Source organism: Vicugna pacos, chromosome 32, assembly GCF_048564905.1.
Source record: "Vicugna pacos chromosome 32, VicPac4, whole genome shotgun sequence".
Taxonomy (NCBI): Eukaryota; Metazoa; Chordata; class Mammalia; order Artiodactyla; family Camelidae; genus Vicugna; species Vicugna pacos.
In genome coordinates, this window is record NC_133018.1 from 18,983,322 (window position 1) to 19,008,439 (window position 25,118).

Here is a 25,118-nt window from a genome sequence, read left to right on the forward strand (position 1 = left end):
CTGTCATTATCCCTATTTTTACCAATAAGGAACCTGAGGCTCAGAGAGGTTGAGTAGCTTGACCTTTTTTTAATGTTTATTTATAATTTAAATTAAAATGTAATTCACATATAAAATTTACCATTTTCAATGAGTTTTTTTTTACTATATTCACAAAGTTGTGCAACTATCAGCACTATTTAATTCAAGAATATTTTCTTTATCCACCAAAAGAAACCCCATACCCACTAGCAGTCACCCCCCTCCCATTCCCTTCCTTTCCTTCCCGACCCCCTGCTGCTCCACCCTCTGGCAACTGCCAATCTACTTTCTGTCTCTATGGATCTGTCTGTTCTGGGCATTTCACATAAATGGAATCATATACTGTGTGACTTTTGGTGTCTGGCTTCTTTCACTCAGCATCATGTTTTCAAGACCTATGTATGTTGTAACCTGTGTCAGTGCTTCATTCCTTTTCATGGCTAAATAATACTCCATCATATGGATGAACCACATTTTGTCTGTCCATCAGTGGTTGGACAATTGGGTTGTCTCTGCTTTTTGGCTGTTATGAACATTAGTGTATAGGTTTCTGTGTAGAGATATGCTGCATTTCTCTTGGATATTGACCTAAGAGTGGAATTGCTAGATCATGCGGGAGCTACATTTAACCATTTGAGGGACTTCCGGACAGTTTTCCAAAGCTGCTGTGGCATTTTACATTCTAGCCAGCCATGTATGAAGGTTCCAGTTTCTTCAAAACTTGCCCCTAATTTTTAAGAGCTGGGATTCAAATCAGAGTTGGTGCTCTTAAGCACCCTCTTCCTCGCCTCTACCCACTCGATGACACTTGGGGAGGATCCTTAAACATTTCGACTTGAATGGTTAGATAAGGGTGACTTCTGACTGGGTGATGCATTGTCCGCCAATTGGTCATTTTAGCGTTCTCTGTGCGTGTAAGCCTGATCATGTGTCATCTGGCCTGACATCCGCCCCCATCCTGCAGCCCCGCGGTCATGGTCAAGTCTGCCTCCAGAGCTCGTCCCTGCTCACCTCCTTGGTTTTGCCTCCCTCCACCCTCTACTCCTTTCCCCCTTACACTCTCTGTTTCTGCGGTTTTTCAACCAATATTCCACGTCCCCTACCTTCACACCTCCTGTTCCCACTACCCATTTTTCTATCACCTCCATATTTTTCTCCCACTCCAAATGCAGCTCAGATGTCTCCCTCCTCAGCGCAGGGTCCACACTGTGAACTCACCTGTCACCTCACTTCTCCCCTTGCTGTGCTTCCACGTCTGTTGTCCCTTCTGGGCCGGGAGCTCAGTGGCAGCCACCAAATCACACTTGTTTCTGTGTCCCGAGCCCCTAACGCAGTGCCTGGCACAGGAGGTGCTCAAGAAAGACCTCCGTGGAGTGTCTCCTGTCCCCACCAGGCACGGGCTGGGTGCAGGGGACACAGGGAGAAAACACACCCAAACAGTGAGGGGCTTGTAATATAATAAGATGAACGAGCTAGCAGCCCTGCCAAGGGGCAGACCCAGGTTTTGTGGGATGTGAAGTGTGTTCAGTTTTGTGGGCTCTCTCTCTCTCCCTATTTTAAAAGATATATAATTAAAAATACAAAATGGCTAGGGCCCCTCTCAAGCCTCAGAAGGTGCCTGTGCGAGGGAGGGAGGGGGCCTGAAACTCAAGTCCTGCTGGCTTCAGGGAAAATCCAGCTCCAGGCCTGAGGCGACGTCCGGCAGCCTCACCTCAGATCAGATTCCTAATTAGTGCTGGAGTCTGACTGTTGAGGGGATGCGATTTGTTACAGTTTGATTTGCAAGCAGGTTTTTTGTTATTTTGAATCTGCGTTTTGCTTTTGGACCTGATGTCAGATGTCTGGACGACGGACGGCGTCTCGTTCTAGTCTCTCGTGTCCACGCTCTTGGGGCACAGTGTTCCCATCACTCAGCTGTCAAGGAGGAAAGTCAGGGCCGCGGCCACAAAAAGCAGCCTTCACCATCCGGCTTTCCCCGGTGCATTCGCTGTTTGTAGCTATCGCCCCTTATTTACAGCTGCCGCTAATGGTTGAGAGAGAGGTTCTTAGCAGTGATAGGACAGGAAATTCAGAATTTAAAACATGGGGTATCACGGGATGGAGCGAGTCGTAAAACCTATGTTCAGATTTGTGGAATTTAAAAAACACTTTTTTTTTTCCCTCTTGCAGAAAGACGCTCCTCGGGCCAGTTTACGGCTCTCCCATCGAGCAGGTACAAATCCTCCGGGCAAAAACGCCCATGGAGCTGCAGAAACGCTACCTGGTGTTTACTAACAGAGACAAGGTACCCTTTGCTCTCTGCCTCTGTGAGCTGCCTCTGTGTGTTCGGGGCAGCAGTGAGTCCTAAGTGTCACGAGGTTCACAAATGCTTGTTTTCACAGCCAGGCCCAGCGTCTTCCATCCCGGTCAGCAGTGAGACATTTCCAGTCGAGTTACCGTATTTTCTGTGCTCCCAATGAAGACACGTGGCCCACCAAAGGATTTTTTTTCTTTCTAATTTATTTACAAGGAAAAATCTTATAAAGACATACAAGTTAGTTACATTTAGTTGTACACTTAATGAATACTCTATATTGAAAAGCATAAAAATCATAAGATGCCAGAATTATCCTGGAAAAGCCTGGGCACCTGGCCATGAAAAGAAGAAGAGATCTCCCTTTCTGGGTGTCCCTGATGGAACCTACGGTCTCTCTCCCAGGGGACCACCCTGCAGGGGTCAGTATGTGCAGATTCCCAGCCACATGAGCGACGACTCTCTCACACACTGAGGTGGTCTGTTCCAGACACACAGGTCTTTCAGTAAACAGACCTGGAGGTAGCAGACGAATCTGTAGGCCCAGCCTGGTGTAGGCCCAGCCTGGAGCCCTGTTATCCAAGTCTGAATACCTGATTACGTCTTCCTTTCCAGGTTGGACTTCAGATCTTGCCAGTTGATGGCAATCCACATAAGACTTCTGCGCTTATCTGCCACCCAAGCGGGGTGGCTGGACTGACCCTCTCCTACGATGGCCGCTATGCCTTCACAGCAGGAGGCCAGGACCGATTGGTGGCACAGTGGGAAATCAACTTAAGGTACATGGTGCAGTGAGAGGCTTGGCCCCAAAAGGAAGGCGTCATGTGCAGACTCCTTTTCTTCTCCCGGCAACAGCAGACGGATTTGCCCTGCAAAGTGCAGGCACTGTGCTAGGCCTGCAGGTACAGATATGGCCAGGACCCAGGTTTTGCCTTCAGGGTGCTCCCTGTGACATCGGTTCACATTAACGAGCAGACAAAAGGTTGCTATTCTGTCTCGGGACCCATGGTGTTTGCAGGTGAGGCATGTTGTTCCACCTGTGTTCCCGCACCCCCTGAAATACTTCTTGCTCTGTCGCCTGCAGGTGCATGCCAGCTAGAAAGATCTAGCCCCAATCTCCAAAGTGCGTATTACAGAAATAGCGAGGGTATTATTTGAAATGTGTATTTCAGTCTACTTTTCTCACCCTCTGCTCTGAGCTGAGAATCTCTGCCTATGATCAGGCTGGAGAATTCCAGGGTTGAGCGTCAGAGAGACATGGACTCTGAGGTCAAAGAGACATGGGTTCAAATGTGAAGCCTGCTGTCTACTGCTCTGGGACCTAGAGCAGGTTTCTTAGCATCTCTGGTCTTTGGATTCCTTGTCTGTGAAATGCGGGTCCACAGGGTTAACAATAGGGACTTTTATAGGATCCTTGTAAGGACCAGATTGGTTAACATATGTAAAGCATAGAACTAAGGACTCAGTAAATGAACGATTTCCTTTCTTCTTCCTTATATAAGGCATTTGCTTATAAGCCCAGGATCTCTCTCATTAAAAAAGGGGGGTTACCACTATGGTGATCCTCTCCTCTCCCCCAATTCAGTGAGCCGCCACAGGGCGGAGCTGGCTCCTTTCCCTGACCACCTTCTCCAAGGCCCTGCCTCTCAGAGGGCCCCCTGCCGGCAGGGCCACCCTGAGGAGCTGGGTTAAAACAGCTCGGAGGCACCGACCTTCTTAAAAGAACAAACTTGATTCCTGGCTCTCAGTAAGAAGTATATCCTCTACTATCCGCCACATGCACATCTTTCTTTTACGGACGACATCGAAGCTTCTCCCCTTGACCTGAGTGGGAGAAGGAGCAGCCAGGTGACGGCTTTGGAGCCGTGGTGGTTTCAGACTGCAGTTGCAGCTCTGACCTTCACCTCGGCCTTCACCTGAAAGAGCAGACCTGAAAATGTAGAAGCTGGAGGTGAGCGCTCCCCTGGAAAAGAACTTCCTGATTGAGTTCCCAGAATGCGCTGCTTGATTCCCTGACACCGAGGCTGTTACCTGGACCGGTGCAGGCAAGCAGCACCCTGGTGGGAGAACAGAATCCTCCCTTTTCCAGCTTTGTCCTCTTCTCTGTTGTCTTGGGATCTGGCTGGAATGGTAGAGATTAAAAACAAACAAACAAAAAAAAGCACACACTTTCCAATAGCTTTCCTGTGCCTGGCCAGAGTCCAGGCTTCTGAGAATTTCAATTTAATCTGTTGTGGGGACAAAGGATCATTATAAACTAATTAGCACTTCATTGCTGCTTCTGGTGTTTTAATAAGTGCAGTGCTTCGCTAATGGGAAGAAATGTAAAAACCCTAAACAAGGAAACAAACAAAATTCCCCACCAGATCGACCGATGGCGAGTTGCAGGGTGAAGTAAAGATGATAAATCTACTCATGTTCACGTTATTTTAAAAATCTACTCATGTTCACGTTATTTTAATCAGCGAACTATCACTGCAGCATCTCCAGCTTCCCCCGGGAGTCCCTTCCCTTCATCTCTTCCCCCAGAGTGCCCCATCTTGACTAGCAGACCACTCTTTTTCTCTCCTTGTCTGGCAACTGTTAAAAAATCCCCCGTGACTTTATTATGCTCACCCTCACTCCCGCCTGTAATCCTGCTGCCTTGCTCAGACAAGAGCAGAAAGACCTGGGTTCCAACCCCACCTCCCCTACTATTTGCTGTACGACCTGTGGTGAGTCCCTCCACTTCCCTGCATCTCAGTTTCTCCATCTGTTAAATGGGGACATTATCACCGTGTTCAGAGCTGTCTTGAGGGTAGTGATTTCTAGCATTGCTGTCCCTCCTCCACTCCCTCCTCTCCTCCCCTAGGGAGCGTTCACTGAGCACTCGCTCTGTGCTGGTTACGGTGCTCCCTGCTTCTCGGACTTTAGTTCCTTTCCCAGAAGTAGTGTATATGTTTCTGGGCACACAGTAGGTTTTCAATAAATGTGCTTCCTTCTTGTACCCCAGTGATCTCTCTCTCTCTCTCTCTCTCTCTTTTTTTTTTTTTTTTTTTGCTGCAGGTTAGAACTCAACTTAGGCAGAAAGGGGAAGTTATGAGCCAGTCCCCGGGGTCTCAGGTCACCGCACTGTGGGAACGGCAGGGACAGCCCACACTCAGTGTTTGTGCTCTGCTTGCCTCTGCTGTCGCCATCACTCCCTGCAGAGCTGGATTTTGTCACTCAGAGGGAACATGACCACTGACGGTCCCCAGGTTTCACACCGCAGAGAGAGGGAGTCCCTTCCCCCGGCTCTGGTGGGACAACCGCCGTCCTGTCCCTCTGGCTGTCTCGGCTCAACTGACAGTGGCCAGGAAGCAGGGGACGGCGTGTGGTCCTGACCACCGGAGGGCTGTTCCCAGACACTCCAGAGCTCTGTGAGCCTGTCGCCTGGGGTGTTCCTGGGGGTGACAGGCTCCTCCATGCTCCACTTCTGGCCTTTACCCAGACCTGCCCCAGGCCCACATGGCTGACGGCGGCCTCATTGCCCACAGCGCCTGTCGGGATTGGGCTTGGGTGTGGCCTGGGGGCCACAGAGAGGGAGCCCTCTCAGCCGGGCACCTGCCTCGATGGCTACTACCAGAGCCAAGAGCTGGGTGAAGACTGGGCCCTGCTGGAGACGGGCCTCAGGCCCACGGGAGAGTACACCACGGACCTCACGCCGGTGGGGCTGGCACAGGGCCGAGGGCTGCTCTGTGGCCGACTCTCGTGTGAGAGGGGCAGGTGCCCAGCAGCGCCCAGTTCCTGTTCAGGACCAGGTAGTAACAGTCCCTGGCCGGGCCCTGGGCTGTGCTCTTCCCACGCGTTGTCTGCTTTACCCTCCCAGCCATCCTGCGAGGTCGGGACCGTCGGTGTCCCCGCTGTACAGTTCTGGAGACCAGCTGTGACCTGCCCAAGCAGTGGAGTGAGGTGCTGGGGCTGGAGTTCACATCCGGCCTTTCTGATTCAACCCCACATCCCAACAAAGATGCTTCACAGGAGAAAAACAAAGACTTCACAACAAATCCTTTATGTCCGTTCACTTATTTAATTTTCACAACAACCCCACGAGGCAGACCCTGTAATTATTCCCATTTGACAGATGGGGAAACTGAGGTCCATAGAGGGTAAGTCACACTTGCCCATGATCACCCTGCTTGCAAGCGGCAGAGCCATGACTCACACGCATGTCCTTTTGACTCCAGATACTGTACACTTAGCCGCTTCCCCACTGTGGTCTACACCAAAGTGTGTTTTAATTACCCCCACAAAGAGGCTAATGGCCTGATTAGCAGAAATGCAGCCAGTGGATTATTAAAATGACTTCACATTATTAGCGTTTTGCATGAGGCAAAGTCAGTCTCATACAAAAAAGTAGGTTTTCTTACCATCTAAAGGGCCTATTTTTGGAAAAATCTGACCCTGTGTTAGAGAGCAGAGGGTTATTTTCGTCTGACTGGCATGGGCCCCTCGCGGCCTCCCCGGTTTTTATGGAAGCAATTAGTGTTGGCCGTCCACCTGTGCCATTTCCTGTTCTTTTGGCCCCGGTCATAGCAGGGCTAGAGTTACGGTAAGGCTGCCCAGCTGGGGAGGACGGGGGTTCAGCACACAGGAGCCCTCCCTCCCTGCGCCCTCCCACAGGAGAGAAGCATTCCCCAGAGTCTGCAGACAGATTGCCACGCACCTGCCCTGTGCATCCGAGAGGGAGTACCACCATCATTAATGCGGGCGCCCTGTACCCCCCGGTTCCACACTTGAAATTGAATGTTCCATTTTCAGCTTCATTTTGGAGGGAATTTGCTTGACAAGTTTACCGAGACCCTAACCATACCTGCGCTGTGACACCCTTCAGAGGTCCGCCGACCCCCGGCTGCGGCGCGTTCTCGCCTGAGCGCTTTCTAATACTGACATTTCTGTTACTGTTTTAGTGCCCTGGAGGCAGCGGTTTCTCTTGGGGGTGAAGACCTGACCCCGTTCTATGGTCTGGTGTCTGGTGGCAGGGAAGGAAAATTCTACAGGGTAATTGTCCCCAGAGTAAACACTTTCTGGTAACGTCTCGTTAAGTTTGTAAAACAAATGTACCCCGGGTGAAACCTTCCTGCTTTTTTTCCAAAGCTCTTTTCCCCCACTGGGCTCAGAATGTGCTTTCTAGAAAATGTCCTTGAAGTCTTAATGGATGCTTCAGACTTAAGCCAAAAACGCGTGTTGAGTTTCCATTTTATTTCCACGTAGGAGCTGGAAGACTATTTTTACTACTCTCAGCTCCGTAGTCAAGGTATTGATACAATGGAGACCAGAAAGGTGTCAGAACACATTTGCCTTTCGGAGCTTCCTTTTGTCATGAGAGCAATCGGCTTTTACCCATCGGAAGAGAAGGTAGGTAGACCGAAAACAGGAGCAGCAGTGGGATGTGTTATTTATTGAAAACGACCCCTAGGAGCAGTCATAGGTCAAAGTGAAAATTTCACATTATTCTTACATAAATGAATCAGAAAGGAGGTTCTGGGCATAGCAGATACACTCCCTAGAAACACGCTGTAGTTGTCAAGATATTCCTTAAAGACGGATTCCTTACCAGAGTTTGATGTCGGTGAGAGCACGGGTTTTGAAATCAGGCGACCCCTTGCTGGGTGAGGACCAGCCTCAACGGGTTCAAGGAGGTGATGCCCACAAAGCCCTTGGCACAGGGCCGGGCGCCTGGGACACACTCAGGACTCGCTCGCCATTATGATTATTTCCCTGTGCGGGTGCTGTTCACGTGGCCTGTGCGAGGGGGCTGCCTCCGTGGGGTGGGGGCTCGCCTCCGGCTGTGGTGCTCACGACCTCACAGAACACCCCCAGCTGCAAGGGGCTCCCAGGCAAATGTTCCTCATGGAAACTGTGGCTTAAAATGCCACTGACTGGGTTTTCTTTCCGACTTGGAGTGCTAACATGTTCCCTCTGTAGAAAGTTTGGAAAAGATACACAAGGGGAATGAAGAAAATAATTACTTTGAATCCCACTACACATACGTAACAGTTATTGTATCATCCTGTGTATATATAAAATTAAAAACACAAATTGGTACTATGTTGAATATATATTTTTATCCTATATTTTCACTTGATATTATATGATATGCATTTCCCATTTCATTAACAGTTCTCTGAAAACATGATTTATAAAGGATGTATCTTAATTTCATAGCTTTGTCTGATTTAGACAATAAATCTGTAAAGAAGAAAATAGAAGTTACTCAGAAATAATCATAAACATTTTGGTTGGACTTCTATTGTTTTATATATGGATATAGATTATATATATTTGTATTTTAAACAAAGAATGGTCTTTATATGGTGTATATCGGTACTTAGCTCAACACTGTACAGAGTGCCTACATGTGCGTGTATAGCAGCATTCTCATAACTGTTGTTTTGTGAGCATATGGTGGAAATTCCTTGGTGATACGCTTTTTTTCCCCCAGCTTTATTAAGATATAATTGACATACCCCCATTTTCTTTATCCGTTCCCATCAACAGTGCCCAAGAATTACCTTTTCTCTGCATCCTCGCCAGCACTTGTTTTCTCTCTCTCTCTCTTTTTTTTTTTTTTTTTGGTAATAAAAGCCGTTGTGACAGGTGTGAGGTGATATCCCATTGTGGTTTTGATTTGCATTTATCTCCCTTTTGGTTAGTGATGCTGAGCACATTTTTCGGGTACTTGTTGGTCATTTGAATGTATCTTCTTTAGAAGAATGTTTATTCAGGTCTTTGGCCTGTTCTTAAAATGGGTGATCTGTTTTTTTGCCATTGGTTGTGAGTTCCTTATGTATTTTGAACATTAACCCCTTATCAGCTGTGTTTTCTCCCATTCTGGAACAAGTGAGAGCACATGTGTTTCTTAGATTGTCTGTATTCTGAGGAGCAGGTAATTAGGTTTCTTCATTGATTTCCGCTTGGAGGAGATACTGGGAGTTGAACCTGGGACCTCTTGCGTGCTGAGCATGCGCTCTACCAAATGTGCTGTACCACTCCCCCTGTTTTCTCCCATTCTGTAGCTTGCTTTTTCTTTTGTTGATTGTTTCTTTGGCCCTGCAGAAGCTTTTTTAGTTTAATATAGACAATATGCTTTTTAAAGGCTGTGCACTTAATTGAACCACTCCCCCGTGGAAGGACGCATATACTGTCTGAGGTATTTCGGCTGTCAGAGACATGGCAGTGATGAGCATCTCTGCGAATGGTTTTTGCACACTTCTCTAATTATTTTTCCTGGATCAGAGTCCTAGAAATAGAATTACTGGGTTGGAGAATATGAACTTAAAGGCTATGTTGCCAAACAGTTTTCCAAAAATGTAGCATTTTACAGCTCACCGTTAAGCATACGTAACTCCTGAAACCCAGCTAAGACTTGATGTTCTCATTAGGCGTCTGAGCACATTTAGTGATGTGAGCTGTGGTCCCAGTCATTTCTCTTGGCTTCAGCGGCCTACCCAGAATCACCTTTTTTGGGTACTCGAAGTATGACTGGAAGGTGAGTATTATTCTCCAAATCACATCTGGAGAAGTGAGCTCTCAGAGCCCATATGTAAGCGCAGGCTGAGTCTTGAATGAGAGCCTTAAAAACACCAGGGATTCTCTTAAGCTCCTCAAAAGGTCTTTCAGCCAACGTGCATTTTGTAAAAGTACACGGCCAGAAATGGAAACAACTACCAAGAAAGTTTGTGCAACCCACGTAACAGTGTTCCTTAGAGCTATGTTTCCAAAGCATGTTCCTTAGAACATTGTTTCCCGAACTGGCAACCTGGAGCATTTACTAAGAAAATCAGATTCCTGGACCCCGTTCCAGATCTAGCCAATCAGGATCTCCGAGTCTGGGGCCTGGGAGTCTGCATGTGTCCCTTTTGCCCCTCACCTGGTAATCCCGCCGGGGGAGGGCCCTCCTCCACAGCGCTGCGCAGACTGCCATTGGTGTCCAAGGGTCATGTTCATGGGCCACCCGTCTCATGTTTCCTGTAAGCACCCGGGAGCCTCTCTGCTGGCTGCAGATCAAGCTTTCGTGCTAAGGAGGCAGCGCCAGGTCACAGCTGGGAGCACAGGCTCCCAGGTCAGGTGGCTCTGGGTTTGAGTCCTGACTGTAACTACTTGCCAGCCGTGAGACTCGGTCAAGTTCTGAACCTCTCCAAGTGTCAGTTTCCTCCTGTCTAAAATGGGGATGACACTAGTACCCACCTCCCGGAATTATTGTGAAGATGAAATGAGTTTCTGTTTAGTACAGGATGTGGCACCTGTTAAATGTTTGAAAAGCACCATCCGATATTACTGTCTCCATCACCATATCCTTGATTTTGGATGTGTGATTGTGAAAGGCCTTTAGATGAACGGTTCTCTGACCCCGTGGATCTTTGTTTACAATACCTTCTCTGTTTTTTTTTTTTTTCTTCAATTTTAACTTTCTTCGTTGGGGGAGATAACTAGGTTTACTTACTTATTTATTTAATGGAGGGACTGGGGATTGAACCCAGGACCTTGTGCACGCTAAGCACACGCTCTGCTACTGAGCTATACCTACGCCCGTACAATAACCTATCTGAAATTAGTTTTTTATTTTCTTGATTCATCTGGCAAAGATACTTTATGTAAATGGCCAAAAGTCGTCAAATTGATGTCGGCCCTCTCATTCAGGATTCTTGATTTTTAGACCCTGGGCTCGTGTGACTGCGTCCTCTGCTGAGTCGGGAAGGGAATTCTGGGTGTTTAGCCTTTGTGACTGTCACCCAGCTGCCACACGACACACTGAAGCAGGAAGGTGGCACAGGGTGACCGGGGCTTTTCTGCTTCCTAGAGAAGTAGGGGAGCATGGTCACTGACGGCTCAGCCCATTATCCTGGCACTGGCAAAAAATTAACTACGTACCAAAGTCGTGCTTGATAAGTAAAAAGTAGCCAGAAAAATAGCCTGCAATATGTGTTATAAAGTGACGTTGAATACTGTTCAGCCATATAAAGCTAAAAAGAAATTAAAATGGTTATTGCAAGGTTTTCCCTGGCTCTTGTGTGCACGTCCCCCACCCACCGGTTGCCAAAAAGGGGAGTTACAGTGCTCCGCTCAGTGTCTTCATAAATCCCTTGGACTCCAGGGGTTTTAATCCACTTAAGAAATACGTTTACTCTTTGGAGATGTTTTTCTGAAGGCCCCCGACCCAGATGTGGCCACATCCGTGCGCAAACATTGTTCGTTGATGAGTTGGTTTATATCTGAAGCTCCACGGGGAGAAGTTTTTGATCTCTTGTTTTCATCAGATTTATAGCGATTTTAATAAAAATGTTTTCAGGGCTTTGAAACTTTTAAACCTGGGCTTTGTCGTGATTAATGAAACATTTCCTATTAAGATGCAGCAGCTGCTCCCCCTCCCCCAGGACGTTGCCTAAAGAAGTATGCCCAGCTTACAGAGTGTGTTAACACTCGGTTACATAAAAGACTTCGAGATTCAAACCAGCCCTCCCCGCATCCCCACCGGCTATACATTATTTATATTTTTCTTACGTCATTTTAACTGCCTTGGGGATTTGAATCTAGTCAGTGTGGTAAATTGAAGCCAAATTATACAAGAATATAACCCTCCCCAAAGAGTTCCTAACCACTCCCACCCTTTGCGGAGCGCTGCACTCTGGCAGACCACAGCTAACGTGGTGGGGTGGGCTGCTTTTATAAATATTCATTTTTTTAAAAGAAAGATCTGCAGTGTTTATGATGTTATAGAAAGAACCGAAACTGAAGTGTCAGGGTTTCTGTAACTGATTTCACATGGATGGTTATATCTTCCATCTTTATAAATCTAGTTTTTCCTCTGGGACTTTGAAAATTAAAAAAAATATTTTTTATTGAAGTACAGTCAGTTATAGTGTGTCACTCTCTGGTGTACAGCACAATGTCCCAGTCCTGCATATACACACATACATTCGTTTTCATATTTTTTTCCATTAAAGATTGTTACAAGATATTGAACATAGTTCCCCGTGCTATACAAAAGAAGCTTTTTAAAAAATGTTTTTATATATAGTGGCTAATGTTTGTAAATCTCAAACTCCCAAATTCATCCCCTCCCACTGCCTTTCCCTGGTAACTGTAAGCTTGTTCACTATGCCTGTGAGTCTGTTTCTGTTTTGCAGATGGGACTTTGGAAAGTCATGTTGGGACAGGGCACGAGCATCACACGTGTTCCCCAGCCACTTGTGGCTACGTTGCTGTTTAGCCTGCAGAGCGTTGTAGGATCTTGATAGGTTTTTGCAGTGAACTAACGGCAGTCAGTGCGACCACTGAATTCTATAAATTGAGGGCAGTCCTGGTGGAGAGGTGTGTGCCCAGCCAGAGTCACACAGCGCACGCTCAGCAAATCTTAGTCGAATGAATGATTGAATGGATAAATGAATGATGCTCGCTGGTCACGTCTGACTGCAAAAATGATGAGGAATCCCTGACACTACTATTTGATTTCAGAGTAATTAATAGTGGCCCTAAGTATTTGGTATATTTGGCAGCTTTAGAGAGGAGATAAACTGTCACTTTTTAAATGTGCATATCTTCGGAACCAGCAAATCTGCTTTTAGGAGTGTATCCTACAAGTGTACGGTGAGGCACGGTGACTGCAGTATAGTTTATAATAGTGAAAAATTAAAACACCCTGGGCATCCACTGATAGGAGATGGGATAAATAAAGTAAGGCAGGCCACCTGCCCTTGGTAGTTACTAAGCAGAGAAACCGACCTATGTTTCTTGACTCAAAAAGAATGTGCTGGTTTTGCTGTTAAAGGACAAAAGGCAAGTTACAAAACAGTGTGTAAAGCGTGATCTCACTTCATTAATAATAATAATATATGAGATACATATACACACGGTGTACGCCTAGCAAAACTGAAGAACTTGTTCCAGACCCTAATGGCGCGGACTTCTGAGGCGTGGGGTTTGGGAGGACCTTCACTCTCTGCTTTCTGCACATCAGCCCGTGTCAGCTGGGGCCTCCGGGACCAGCTGGAACCCAGCCCTGCTCCCGGCCAGTCGGAGTTTGGGGGCTGCCCTGGGGGTTCCCACGTGGGCGCCTACAGCTCTGTCCTTTCCAGACCTGACCCCCAACTCCTTCCTCTGTTTCCACAAAGTCAGGAAACCCGTCCACAGCAGACAACTTTCTTAAAAATTTGGGAATCACCAGAAAGAGTCATACGTAACCACATTTCACAGCAGCTTCCCTAAAACTGGTTATCAGGCCTCCTTCCCAGTCCTGATGCCACCCCCACGGGGGCGTCCCTGCTGCCCTTCACCCCATGCAGCACTCCCCTACCCCGACCCAAGGGGCGCCAGTCCTCTCCTGTGCTAGCCTGGCCGGCGCAGCTCTCGTCTTCTATGTCCGGGTCTGCAAGGTAAGCCCCCGTCGAGGGTCAAGACATGAAAAGCTTCCCATTTAGTTGCTGCCATCCTTTTTGGAAGACAGTTGTGGTTGTAAATTGCTAGGGAGACGAGAAACTCATATGTATGTTTCTGTAGCATTTAATTGTTCTTTTTGAGGGGAGAAGATAATTAGATTTATTTAGTTAATATTTTTAGTGAAGGTACCGGGGATTGAACCCAGGACCTTGTGCATACTAAGCACACACTACCACTGAGCTGTACCCTCCTCCCCCTGCATTAAATTGTTCTTAACTACAAGCAGTAGCTTGTATTGCTTTTGTATTCAGAACAAAACCCAGAAAGATAAATGAACAAATCCTCCCAAAGCCTGTGCGCTAATCTTTGTGGCTGAACCGTGGTCCCAGCTGGGGCGGAGGGAGCGTGGCCACGTGGTGCCGCCTCCCCGACACGAGGAGGAGAAACAGTGGTCCCGGGCACAAATTCTGCTCCGATAAAGACCCCGGGGGAATTTGGAAGTCTGCACTTTGAAGAGAGGTCCTCAGTCTGCTGGGTTTGCTCTGAAACATAAACACCAGGAGGTCCTTCCATCCTGAAGGTAAGAGAAGCGGCCCACTGTTGCAGGGAGGCCTTCCTGGTCCACCGAGGGCCCAGCCCTGGGCCCCACCTCCCTGCAGAGAGATCAGGGCAAGCCCAAACGATTTCTGTTTGTTACGCTTACAGCATTGAAAGAAAGGAATCCGAAAATGCTGCGTGGCCAGTGGAAAAGAACACGGCTGATACCAGCGTAGTACCACCACCCGCAGCAGCGGCCGCCGGCTCTTCTCGCTTGCGCTCTCCCTGCCGACCCCTCTGTCCTTCAGTTCTCATGACAAGGGGATGCTTTTAGTATCTCCATTTTACAGACGGGGAAAGTGAGGCTTTGAGGGTGAGGACGCTTGCACAGGCAGTCACTCAGCCACTCGGGGCAGGGCCGGGGTCTGCACCCCAGCTGGCTGTCCCCAGACCCCCTGTCCTGTTAGGAAATGCACGCCTTAGTGCAAGCAAGGAAGGAATCCTGAGTCGGGACACCGAACACTGGTAGCTGCTGAGGGACGGGGGAGAATGGGGTGTTTTACTTCTCTTTCCAGCTCTAGTGTTTGAATGCTTTATAACGAGCCTGTGTGGATCTTCGCTGGTTTTATGATCACAAAAGAATAGATCATAGTTGTGGTGGGAAATCCGTTCTTTAAAATACCGATGTCATTTGCTTTGTCACTTGCCTTTGCCATGACTCCACCTCCACATTGTTTTTCTTCCTTTTAAACAATCTTATTGAGATGTATCACATACCATACAATTCACCCATTTAAAGTGTATGACCCAGCGGCTTCAGTGTGTGCACAGAGTTGTGCAGCCATCACCACTGTCTGACCCTAGAACATGTTCATCACCCTAAAAAGAAACCCCAGACCCCTTAGCAGTCCCTTCCCATCCCCACTCCCTTCAGCCCCAGGCAACCACTGCTCAGCTTGCTGTCTCTATGGACTGGCCTCTTCCGGACAGTTCGTACAAATAGGATCATGCGATATGTGATCTTGTGTGTCTGGCTTTCACTGTTCTCAAAGTGCATCCGTGTTGTTGCATGATCAATACTTCATTCCTTTCTAGAGATGAGTAATTGTCTGTTCAGTCATATGGATGCCACATTTTATTTTTCCATTCATCAACTGTTGGACATTTGAGTTGTTTCCACAGTTTGGCTGTTGTGAATAATACTGCTGTGAATATCTGTGTTTTTGTGTGGAGGCGTGTGTGTGTGTGTGTGTGTGTGTGTGTGTGTGTATTTTTGGGGGGGATATATAACCAGGAGTAGAATTGCTGTGTCAAGTGGTAACTCCACGTTTAACAGTTTGAGGAGCTTCCAGACTCTTTTCCATTCATACTGTTTCTTGAGTTGAACCAGGACCCAGCTGATGCTTCCGGGTGCAGCCACAAGTCAGGCTCTGGCTTTCCGAGAGCTGCGGGCACTTACCTGACAAACCCTGGATTGTGGGTTTGGGATGAAGTGAAGGATTTGTCATTCAGATTTTAAAACCTTTAAAAACATTCACCTGGGGCGGGGAAGATTCGCTGGGGGTGCTTGAGGCTGGGCTCTGTGAGGGGCTGGGGGAAGGTCCCCTTGAAGGAAGCGCCGGCTGAGTGTTGCGTTGTGGTGGTGTCGTCACCACAGAGGCAGGGCCGGGCGCTGAGGCCCAGCACTAAGGGCTGGCCTTCTCCTGTGACTGCGCCTGGCGGGCAGGACCCAGCCGTAGCGTGTCTGGCTCCCGGAGACAGAGGCAGCTGTTGTCCAGATGCAGTTCCTGGAGGAGGCGGGGGCAGCTGAGAGTCATGGGACAGTGGCTGGAGAGCAGAGGTGTCTCAGATGTGACAGGCGGTGAGGCGGCCCAGCCCCAAAGCCTGCCGCCCGGCCCCTCCCTCCCGGCCCGGGTCAGGGCTGGGAGAGGCCACAGGGCCGGGGTGCGAGGTGGGGACGACCCTGGGCTAAAGACTGTCTCCCGGTTTGTTGAGAGAGCACTGTGCATTGGGAGGTGGGTTTAAGGAGGAGGGAGAGCCCACCCAGCCCACGAGTCTATGAAGCTGTCACAAAAGAAGCCGACCTGCACCAGGAGCCTGTTTATAAAAACGAGGAATGGCCCCAGTTCAAATGTATCATGTTCCTCTCTGTTCAACAGGGAGGTTATAAAACTTAATTATAAAACATAATTTCAAGGCCATCAGTGGCTTCCGGAGGCTGACAGCAGGGTCACAGGCCCAGAGGCCTGTGGGGTGAACAGCAGAGGCAGGAGGGAGATGTCCTGGGCCAGGGGCCTCTGGGCCTCCGAGAACAGGCCACCCTCCTGTCACGGGGCCTGGGCAGCAGTACCCACAGAAGCCCAGGGGCCGTCTGTCTAAATGTTCAGAAGTTACAAATCAAGCGACAAGCTGTTGAGTAGACCCCTGGCCTTGACAGTTCTACCTTTAACACGATCTGGTCCAGACAGGGGTCCTGGGGCTCCTCTGAACTCTGCACTTGGCCGGCCATCATGGCGGGAGCCAGGCTGGCCGGCCACTAACCGCTGGTCTTCCCGACCCCAGCTCCATCCTTGGCCACACTTCAGGCCTGGGTGGGCACACCCGGGGCACAGGTTGCTCTTAGGAAGACAACTTCAGGAAGAGACCCCCGCAGGCCCTAGGGCTGGGCTTGGGTATTTGCGGAAGGGGATCCTGGGGTTCAGGGTTCCCAGAGTGTGGCCCAGAGTAGAGGGGCCGTGGAATCTGCGTGGGCAACTCCCCGTGGTCCCACAGACCCCTCTGAGGATAGGGTGGCTGGAGGGGCCCCTCTAAAGTCCTTGGCCCGGGCAGGGGCCCTCTTTTGCCTGGATGTCATGTTGTCACTGCCAGAGATCATCTCTCTCTAGAAACAGTTTCTTCTCAGTGCTACCCAGCTCTTACTATCTGAAAATGCAGGCTGACCATGACCAAATGCCTCTGATTTTTCAAGAGAAGTCTGAAATCCAGATTTCTCTATGAAATCTCCCAATACTTAAAGCACCATATGAACTAAACGAGCACTCCTGCGGATTTAGCTCTGGGACCACCGGTCTTCATCCTCGGCCCTGCAGATAGCAAGCCCTTGATGCCTTGACCAAACCCTGATCCTCCAGCCCTCCTTGTCATGACTTCTCCGCCCAGACGGAAGGTGTGGCAGGCAGAGTAATGGTCCTAATCCCTGCCGCCCGTGAACATGTTACCTTGCACGGCAAACGGGGTTTTGCCGGCATGATTAAATTAAGGGTCTCGCGATTAGGAGATTATCCCAGATTACCCAGCGGATCCAATGTCATCGTGAGAGCGGGAGGAGGGCTGGAGTCAGAAGAGGTCAGAGTGAGGGATGAGAATGTTGACTTTGAGGATGGAAGGGGGCCATGAGCCAGGGAATGCAGGCAGTCCCTAGACGCTGGAAAAGGAAGGAAGCCGACTCTCCACTAGACAGAAGGAATGAAGCCCTACCAACCCCTTGATTTTGACCCTTGAAACCCATTTCAGATTTGTGACTTCGAGAACTGTGAGATCAATGTGTGTGTGTGCTTTCAGCCGCTAGGCGTGTAGTGACTTGTAGTGTTGGCAGAGATGAAGGTGCTTTGGGAGAGTTTCGCAGGCACCCCGCCCTGGCGCCCCCCTCCTCACACTTGTTTCCCAGCCCAGATGCCTTTCCCTCACCTCCTCCTGCCTGCATCCTGGGGGGCCACCTCTTTCATGAAGCCTCCCCAAGCCCACCCATCAGAAGGCTCCTGCAGCCCAGCCCTGGGTGTCAGTTTCCTGCATTTTGATGCAAAATCTTTAAGAGCCATGGTATCCAACTATGTTAAAAGCACGTAGGGCAACTTTAAAAATACTGATACCTGGGCCCACCCACCCCACCCCTCCTCCCCCAGTCAGTTGAGCCTAGGGGTGGAGCCTGGGCCTGGATGGTTTATAAAAGCCCCCAGGTGTTTCTCATGGGCCCTGAGGGTGGAGCCTTCCTGGTGTGTGTGTGTGTGCATGTGTGCGTGTGCGCGTGTGTGTGTGTGTGTGTGTGTGTGAGACACTCCTAGAATGCAGGCCTGTTCTAGTAATAATTAAGTGACTTGCCTTTCATTGGGCCAGCACTAAACCCAATGCTCAGTAACTTCTGGTAAATTGAACTAAATTAACTGGGGCAATAAGTGGTTATTCTAAATAAGCCTTTTGTGAGTTTTGAACTTCTTCCCTGGCCTCATTGTACCCACAGCGTTTGTTTGTTTCTTTCTTTCCTTCCTTTCTTCTTTTTTCCTTTCCTTCTTTCTTTCCTTCCCCCTTCCTTCCTTCCTTCCTCCCTTCCTTCTTTCCTTTCAATAAACATTTCTCTGGGCCCCTACAATGTGCCAGGGTCTGAACAAAGCTGCTGTGGAAATGAGAGATGAAAGCTACTGCTACAGCTTAATGGAGGAGACAGACGGGGGTCCGAAGAATTAGCACACGCACCGCAGCTGCCACCCATCATTACTCTCTAATGAAAATCACAAGCCTGGTGCTGATTCTTTTTGGCACAAGCATCACCTCCATGAACCGCTGTGGTTCTCGAAGCTGTGGCCCCCAGCACGGCAGCACCGGCCTCACCTGGGGATTTGTAAGAAAAGCAGATTCTCGGCCCCCATCCCAAACTCACGGGATCAGAAACTCTGGGGGTGTGACCCGCAGTCTGTGTTTGATGCCTGATAAAGTGTGAGAAGCCCTGCCTTAAAGCTGCGCTTCTCAACCTTGGCCACACATTCACATCTCCTGGGGAGCTTTTCAAAACTGTGACTGCTCATACTCCACCCCAGACCAATTAAATCAGGCTCTCTGGGAATGGAGCCTGGGCCTCAGAATGTTTAAAGCTCCCTGGGTGAATCAAATGAGCCCCTGCCTTAGTGGATGACGGGCCAGCACGAGAATGCCAATAAAGGCTGGCTGAAGCCAGCCAGTGTGCTGCGGGCGGGCAGCGGGGCCCAGGGAAGGCTCTCAGCGGCCTGTGCCGGCTCCCTGGTTCCTCTCCCTGAGTGGAGCAGAGCAAACCTTGTTTAGGCACAAAGCAGAAGCTGCCTTTTCAACTACCACTTGCAAAGTAGGCTCGGGAAAGAAATGTCAGTGATGCCGAAGCTGCCAGCTCCGAGCTTGTTAAGCAGTGATTCCTAATCAGTCCTTTAGGAAAAGAATGAGGTGAGTCACCTACGGAGTGGTTTGCGCTGAGAATGTTCACTGAAATCCCCAGAACGTGCTAGGTATGAGAAACTCCAGGCACTTTTGGATTCCTTTTTGTTGTCTTTGGCTTAGTCTTCTATTTCTGAATTGGGTTTAAATTGTATGCTGCGTTTATAAAGTACACATATCATTTACATGATAGCCTACGTATTTATCAATTGTAATTTATAATTACACTTATTGTCATTAGCAAGGGCATGGAAAGTATCATCATTAGAACAGTGACTGACTATTGAGTGCGGACTGTGTGTTAGGCATTGTGCGAGTGCTTTAAATACAGTGTCATAGTAACTTCACGACAGTCCACTGCAAAAGGTTTACCATATTACCCCCTTTTTCGAGATGAGGAAGCTGAGAATAAGGAATGTTAAGTCACTCACCCAAGATCTATAGAAAATGGCAGAGCCAGGGTTTGAACCTCGGTCTGAACAGCATCATCTGTCATCTGATCATAGTTTTAGCCCCAGTCTCCACTGGCTCGTGGTAAGTGGTAGCACAGGCATACACTAATACTATTAAAATCAAATAGTGCAATATGTAAATAATACGCCACAGGTTAGTTTTGTTTATACATAAGAAATTACACGTAACTTAATAATCCATTGTATATAATATAAACTCAATAAATGCTATACGTGAAAATGTTGCCAAATAAAGCTACTTACATAGTATCAATTACGGTTCTTTTGTATCCATAACCAATGATATGTCGAAAGACATTCCTGGAGTGTTGCATTGAGAATATATGGCTTCTCTGAAAATAAGGGGTGATTACTTAGACACAGTGTTAAAGGGAAAAAGCAGGGTACTAAAGTAAGATACACACATATACACCAGTTTTGCAAAAATAGACTCATATATTTTATATGTGTGGGGGAAAGGAAAGAAGGTATCCCATATCTTACAGAGAAATTACCATCAAATGGTTGGACTGCAGGTTTGTGTTTTCTTCCTGATACTTGGGGCAAGACCAAGCAGACGCTAGGATTCCCCAGACAGGCTGATATTTTGCATTGTTTCAAACTGGTGCTCTATGAGTTTTTGTTCTACATTTATTTAGTAGACAGGGAGAAATCGGTTATCTTTTGATATATATTCCCTTCCTGAGTCATTCCTACAGACCAAAGTAGAATTTATGTTCTGGAAAAAAAAAAAAACCCGAAAAGCTATTTCTCACTTTTCTGTGGCTCTTATTCTCTCTCACTCTCTCTCCCTCCCTCTCTCTCCCTCTCTCTCTCTATATATATATATTTTAAACCCCACAATTTGGGGGGAGACATAGTAGTTTTAAATGTAGACATTAAAATAAGTTACTCATTTCTAGCCGCTTGTCAGGCATGATTCCTGAATTTCAGCTGACTACAATGTGCATGGTACAAAAATACTGCAGGGAAGGCTGATGGGAGAGAGGGATGGTTTTGTTAGTTCCTATGTCCTATTTCTCTCCTCTGTGCGTTTTGCCCAGCACATCAGGAGCCTCGTATGGAGACCTGCATTAACTGTCACCACATTTTAATTTGAATCCACAGACATGTCACCCACCACTCTTTGCTCATTCTAGAAAATTCAGAATATACACAAAGAATGACTTTCCAAATCAGAAAGCAGTCCTCATAGAATGAAGTGGGAAGTGTTCCCTTTTCTTCTGTGTTTTGGGAGAATTTGTGGAGAACGGGTGTTCTTTAAATACTTGGTAGAATTCACCACTGAACCCATTTGGTCCTAGGCTTTTCTTTGTGGAATTTGAAAAATTACTAATTCAATCACATTACTTGTTAGAGGTCTATTCAGATTTTCTATTTCTTCTTGAGTCAATTTTGGTCATTGGTATCTTTCCAGGAATTTGTCCATTTCACCTAAGTTATCTGATTTGTTGGCATACAGTTGCTCATACTCCTTTTTATTTCTGTGAGGTTGATACCGGTGTCCTTTCATTCCTGATTTTAGTAATTTGAGTCTTTTCTCTTTTTTTCTTGGTTAGTCTTCCTAAGATTTGTCGATTGTGTTGATCTTTTCAATGAGTAATGGCTCTTTAGGCGTTCACTTAAAAAATTATACCATATAAGTTACATGTATGTTGCATATAATCTTTTGTATGTATAAAACATGGCAGGATAAAAATGGAAAAGAAAGGAAAAAAGAATCATGGTGCAGTTAATTGTCTTAAGAAACTTACTGAGGCCGTAGGTCCTGTATTTGAGTTTCATTCTGAATTATTTGCTTATTCATATAAACTGATTTCTAAATTCTTTAGGATTCTTTTAAATGAAACTAATATCTGCTTCACACAGCAAGGATGCAGTGGTTACACTGTGAGACACTTAGGTGAAAAATGGTACAATGAACCAGGATTCATGCCTGGTGCTTCTAGTATTGACCAATTGGACAGTGTATCAGGGCTGCTGTGGAAAAGTACCACAAACTGGGTGGCTTAAAACAGCAGAAATTTAATTCTCTCGGGAAGTCTGAAATCACGGTGCATCAGGGCGGTGCTCTCTGTGAATCCTCCCTTGCCTCTTCTTGCTTCTGAGCTTACCAGCCGCCCTTGGCGTTCCTTGGCTTAAGCTGTATCAGTCCCGTCTCTGCGTTAGTCATCGGTGGTTACCTTCTCCCTGAGTGTCTCTCTCCTCTTTTCACAAGGACACCGGTGGTGCTGGATCAAAGGCCCACCCTCCTGCAGTATGACCTCATCTTCGCTGATTCCATCTGCCACGACCCTGTTGTTATTTATAAGGTCGCATTCTGAGGGCCTGGGGGTTAGGACTTCAACATGTCTCTCTTGGGGGATATAATCAACCCGTAACAGACATAGTCTGAGCTAGCTGTGAACATTCGTCTGTTCCTCTCTGATTCTTAGAAGTCTATCAGAGTGTCTTTTCTGCTTATCATGGTCTTTTTTTTTTTAATCTCTTCCCTAGATTGAAGATATGTTTAACGAAATCAGATTTAGTGAGTACGTGGACACTGGGAAGCTAATTGACAAAATCAACTTACCGGATTTCTTCAAAGTTTACCTCAATCACAGGCCACCCTTTGGTAACACCATGAGTGGCATTCAGCAGAGCTTTGACATTCTTGGTTTTACCAATTCAAAAGGAAAGAAAGCTATTCGAAGAGAGGATTTCCTGAAACTGCTTCTAACCAAAGGTAAGTGTATAGATAGGCATGTCTCGTAATACCCCTGGGCCGTCCCCACTGGAGAGAACGGAGCTGGGGAGACAGATCCCCTGGCATCTCTGAGTTGTCGGGGCTTCAGCCGTGTGGGTGCCACTTACTGACCACGTGGCTGGCAAACATGGAGAAGGATGCCCGGCCTGGGAACCAGAAGGATGCAGTTTACGTTCCAACTTCCTGAAACTCTGCGAGGTTCAGTGCCCTCACTCGTAAAGCGGGAATAAAAGTGCCAGCCATCAGTCTCACAGGGCTGTTATGAGATTGGGTTGCGTTTGTGGAATTTTTCATTTTTACCTACTGTTTTCCTCATCGTTTTATGTGAGGAAGTCACGTAACCTTTTTCTCTGGATGATCATGTCATCTCAGCCAAATCTGTGCTTCCTAAGTGAGGAGGTTTGAAACGAGGCCGAGCACAGACTTTATCAGAAAGTTATCTTATTTCTCTGCACATGCCCTGGACACCATTCCCCGGGCTGGGTACCATTTTTAACAGCATCTGAGGAGGCATATGGGGCAGTAACACAGGACTCTGTAGATTGTTTTTGTGCCTCAAGAAATGGAAAGAGTGGAATCCTTCTCTAGAAGACCTCAGAGTGATGACCTTAAGCTCTGGCATTGCTCTCAGTGGCACGAGCTGAACCGCCTCCTTTCCCCTTTCCAACGCCCAGGGGAGCACATGACGGAAGAGGAGATGTCTGACTGCTTTGCCACTCTGTTCGGATTGAATCCAGAGGGGTGGAAATCCGAGCCCGCGGCCTCCTCCGTCAAAGGTAGGACGGCGGGCTCTGTCTGGGCACGGAGCCGGGGCTCGCGCGTTTGTTGTAGACTTAAGTGCATTTATTTCTCCTGACTGGTGCGAGCCGCTCTCCTTAATACCGTGCACACAACAAAGCGAGTCTGTTGGGAACCCAGCATGAATAAGTTATGAAAAGACCAGGGAGTGGCGGTCACGTCTAAGAGATGAAAGCTTTCGTTCCCATGCTCTGTCCGTCCTCTGTGTCTCCTGGCCTTGTTTTTCCCTTTATTCCCTTGACCCAGTCCTCATCTTTCCAGCTTGGGTAGGCGAATATTGGCCACTAGTAGAGGATACAGTTCGGAAGCTTTTGCAAAAGAGGTATCGTCAGGAGAGCCTGGGATGAGGAGATGGTAGTGACTTGGGAAGCGAGCACAAGCCCAAATTCAAGCTGCCTGGACGTTAACTTTTTAAAGATCCTCCTCCCCTCCTTTCCTGCCCGAGGATTTCCCATCCCCTTCTTTTAGTCCACTGGAGAGAGGAAAATGTACCCAGAGTTAGGGCTGTGAATTGAAGCCTGGGAGGAACCAATCTGAACAGCTCTCCTGGGTCACCTTGTGCTGAAAAGTGTCCTCGGACAAGCCCTGGACGCTGCCCCGGTGACCTTGGTGGCCAGAGCTGCCACTGTTACTGAGCCCAGAGTCGGGAGCAAAGATTCCTCACCAAGCTTCCTCCCTATCCCTCTCCCTCTCCTTTCATTGTCCGTTTCCAATTTCAAATGAAACAGGTTTCCTAACTCAGACAATTCTAGACTCCAGTATCTAATCGGTCATTTCCCACCTGCTAGCTCCTCTTCTCCATTCCTTGTGTATTTGGAATCTCAGCCTATAACTTTCCCGATTGTTTCACGTGGGTACAAATAAATTGTTTTATATGTATAAATATAAATAAACACACACACACAGTGTTCCTAGGTGTCTCAAAACAGTAAAATCAAAGACGCCGTGTAGTTGAAGCTTTCCAATGAAGTGTGTGGGGATTTGGGTAACGGTGCTCCAAACCCAACCCATAAAGGAGGGGTTTTAACCGATTCCCACCCAACGGTGTTCAAGGAATCAGAGCCAAACCCCAGCCCAGAGTCCCTCTCACTTCTGCTGAGCATCATTTCCTCGTATTTTTGGAAAATGCTTCTGAGGTAGAAAAGCTAATCATTGTGTAAGCATTTGTTTTCTTTTCTTGTTTGGCTAGGTTCAGAAATTTGCTTTGAAGAAGAACTTCCAGACGAAATCACTGCAGAAATATTCACAACTGAAATTCTTGGCTTAACCATTTCCTAAGATTCCAGACAAGAGCCTATGGTCAGTGAAGCTGGGAGGAGTGTCTGAAGTACAAAAGACTTGTCTGTGTGTGTGTGTGTGTGTTCCCAAGAGGCACTGCTTTTCCCACATTTCCCTATTCCTACTCTAATCTTCAGAGAGTTTAGACATTAAAAGCAAATTTCTGTTAAGCAGTGGAATTCACCAAGTTAGACATTCCATTGTTTCTGAAATAGAAAAGTGGGCAGAGGCAAGAAAAACGCTGGCAGCTGGATCGGCTTGGTGGCTGGAGACCCTGGCCGCCTTCTTATGCCTAATGCAAGGCAGTGATGCCTGGAGGGGTTTTGGACAGGACGCTGAGGTGACATGGTCCCCAGGGGGCAGAGGGGACCTCCTGCTGTCTGCCTCATGACATGTG

At 47.8% G+C, this 25,118-nt stretch overlaps 1 protein-coding gene across 1 annotated transcript in view; it reads left to right on the plus strand.

The window, feature by feature from the left end:
- The window catches only part of CFAP251 (cilia and flagella associated protein 251), a 60,858-nt gene extending 35,958 nt beyond the window's left edge, over positions 1 to 24,900 (plus strand). Inside the window, exons 16-22 of the mRNA XM_072952830.1 lie at positions 2,191 to 2,305; positions 2,930 to 3,093; positions 7,243 to 7,333; positions 7,547 to 7,690; positions 22,396 to 22,624; positions 23,320 to 23,421; positions 24,633 to 24,900. Coding sequence (XP_072808931.1) covers positions 2,191 to 2,305; positions 2,930 to 3,093; positions 7,243 to 7,333; positions 7,547 to 7,690; positions 22,396 to 22,624; positions 23,320 to 23,421; positions 24,633 to 24,721 — 934 coding nt within the window. The 3' untranslated portion in view covers positions 24,722 to 24,900. The remainder of the gene's footprint in view (positions 1 to 2,190; positions 2,306 to 2,929; positions 3,094 to 7,242; positions 7,334 to 7,546; positions 7,691 to 22,395; positions 22,625 to 23,319; positions 23,422 to 24,632) is intronic.
- Positions 24,901 to 25,118: the final 218 nt, after the last annotated feature.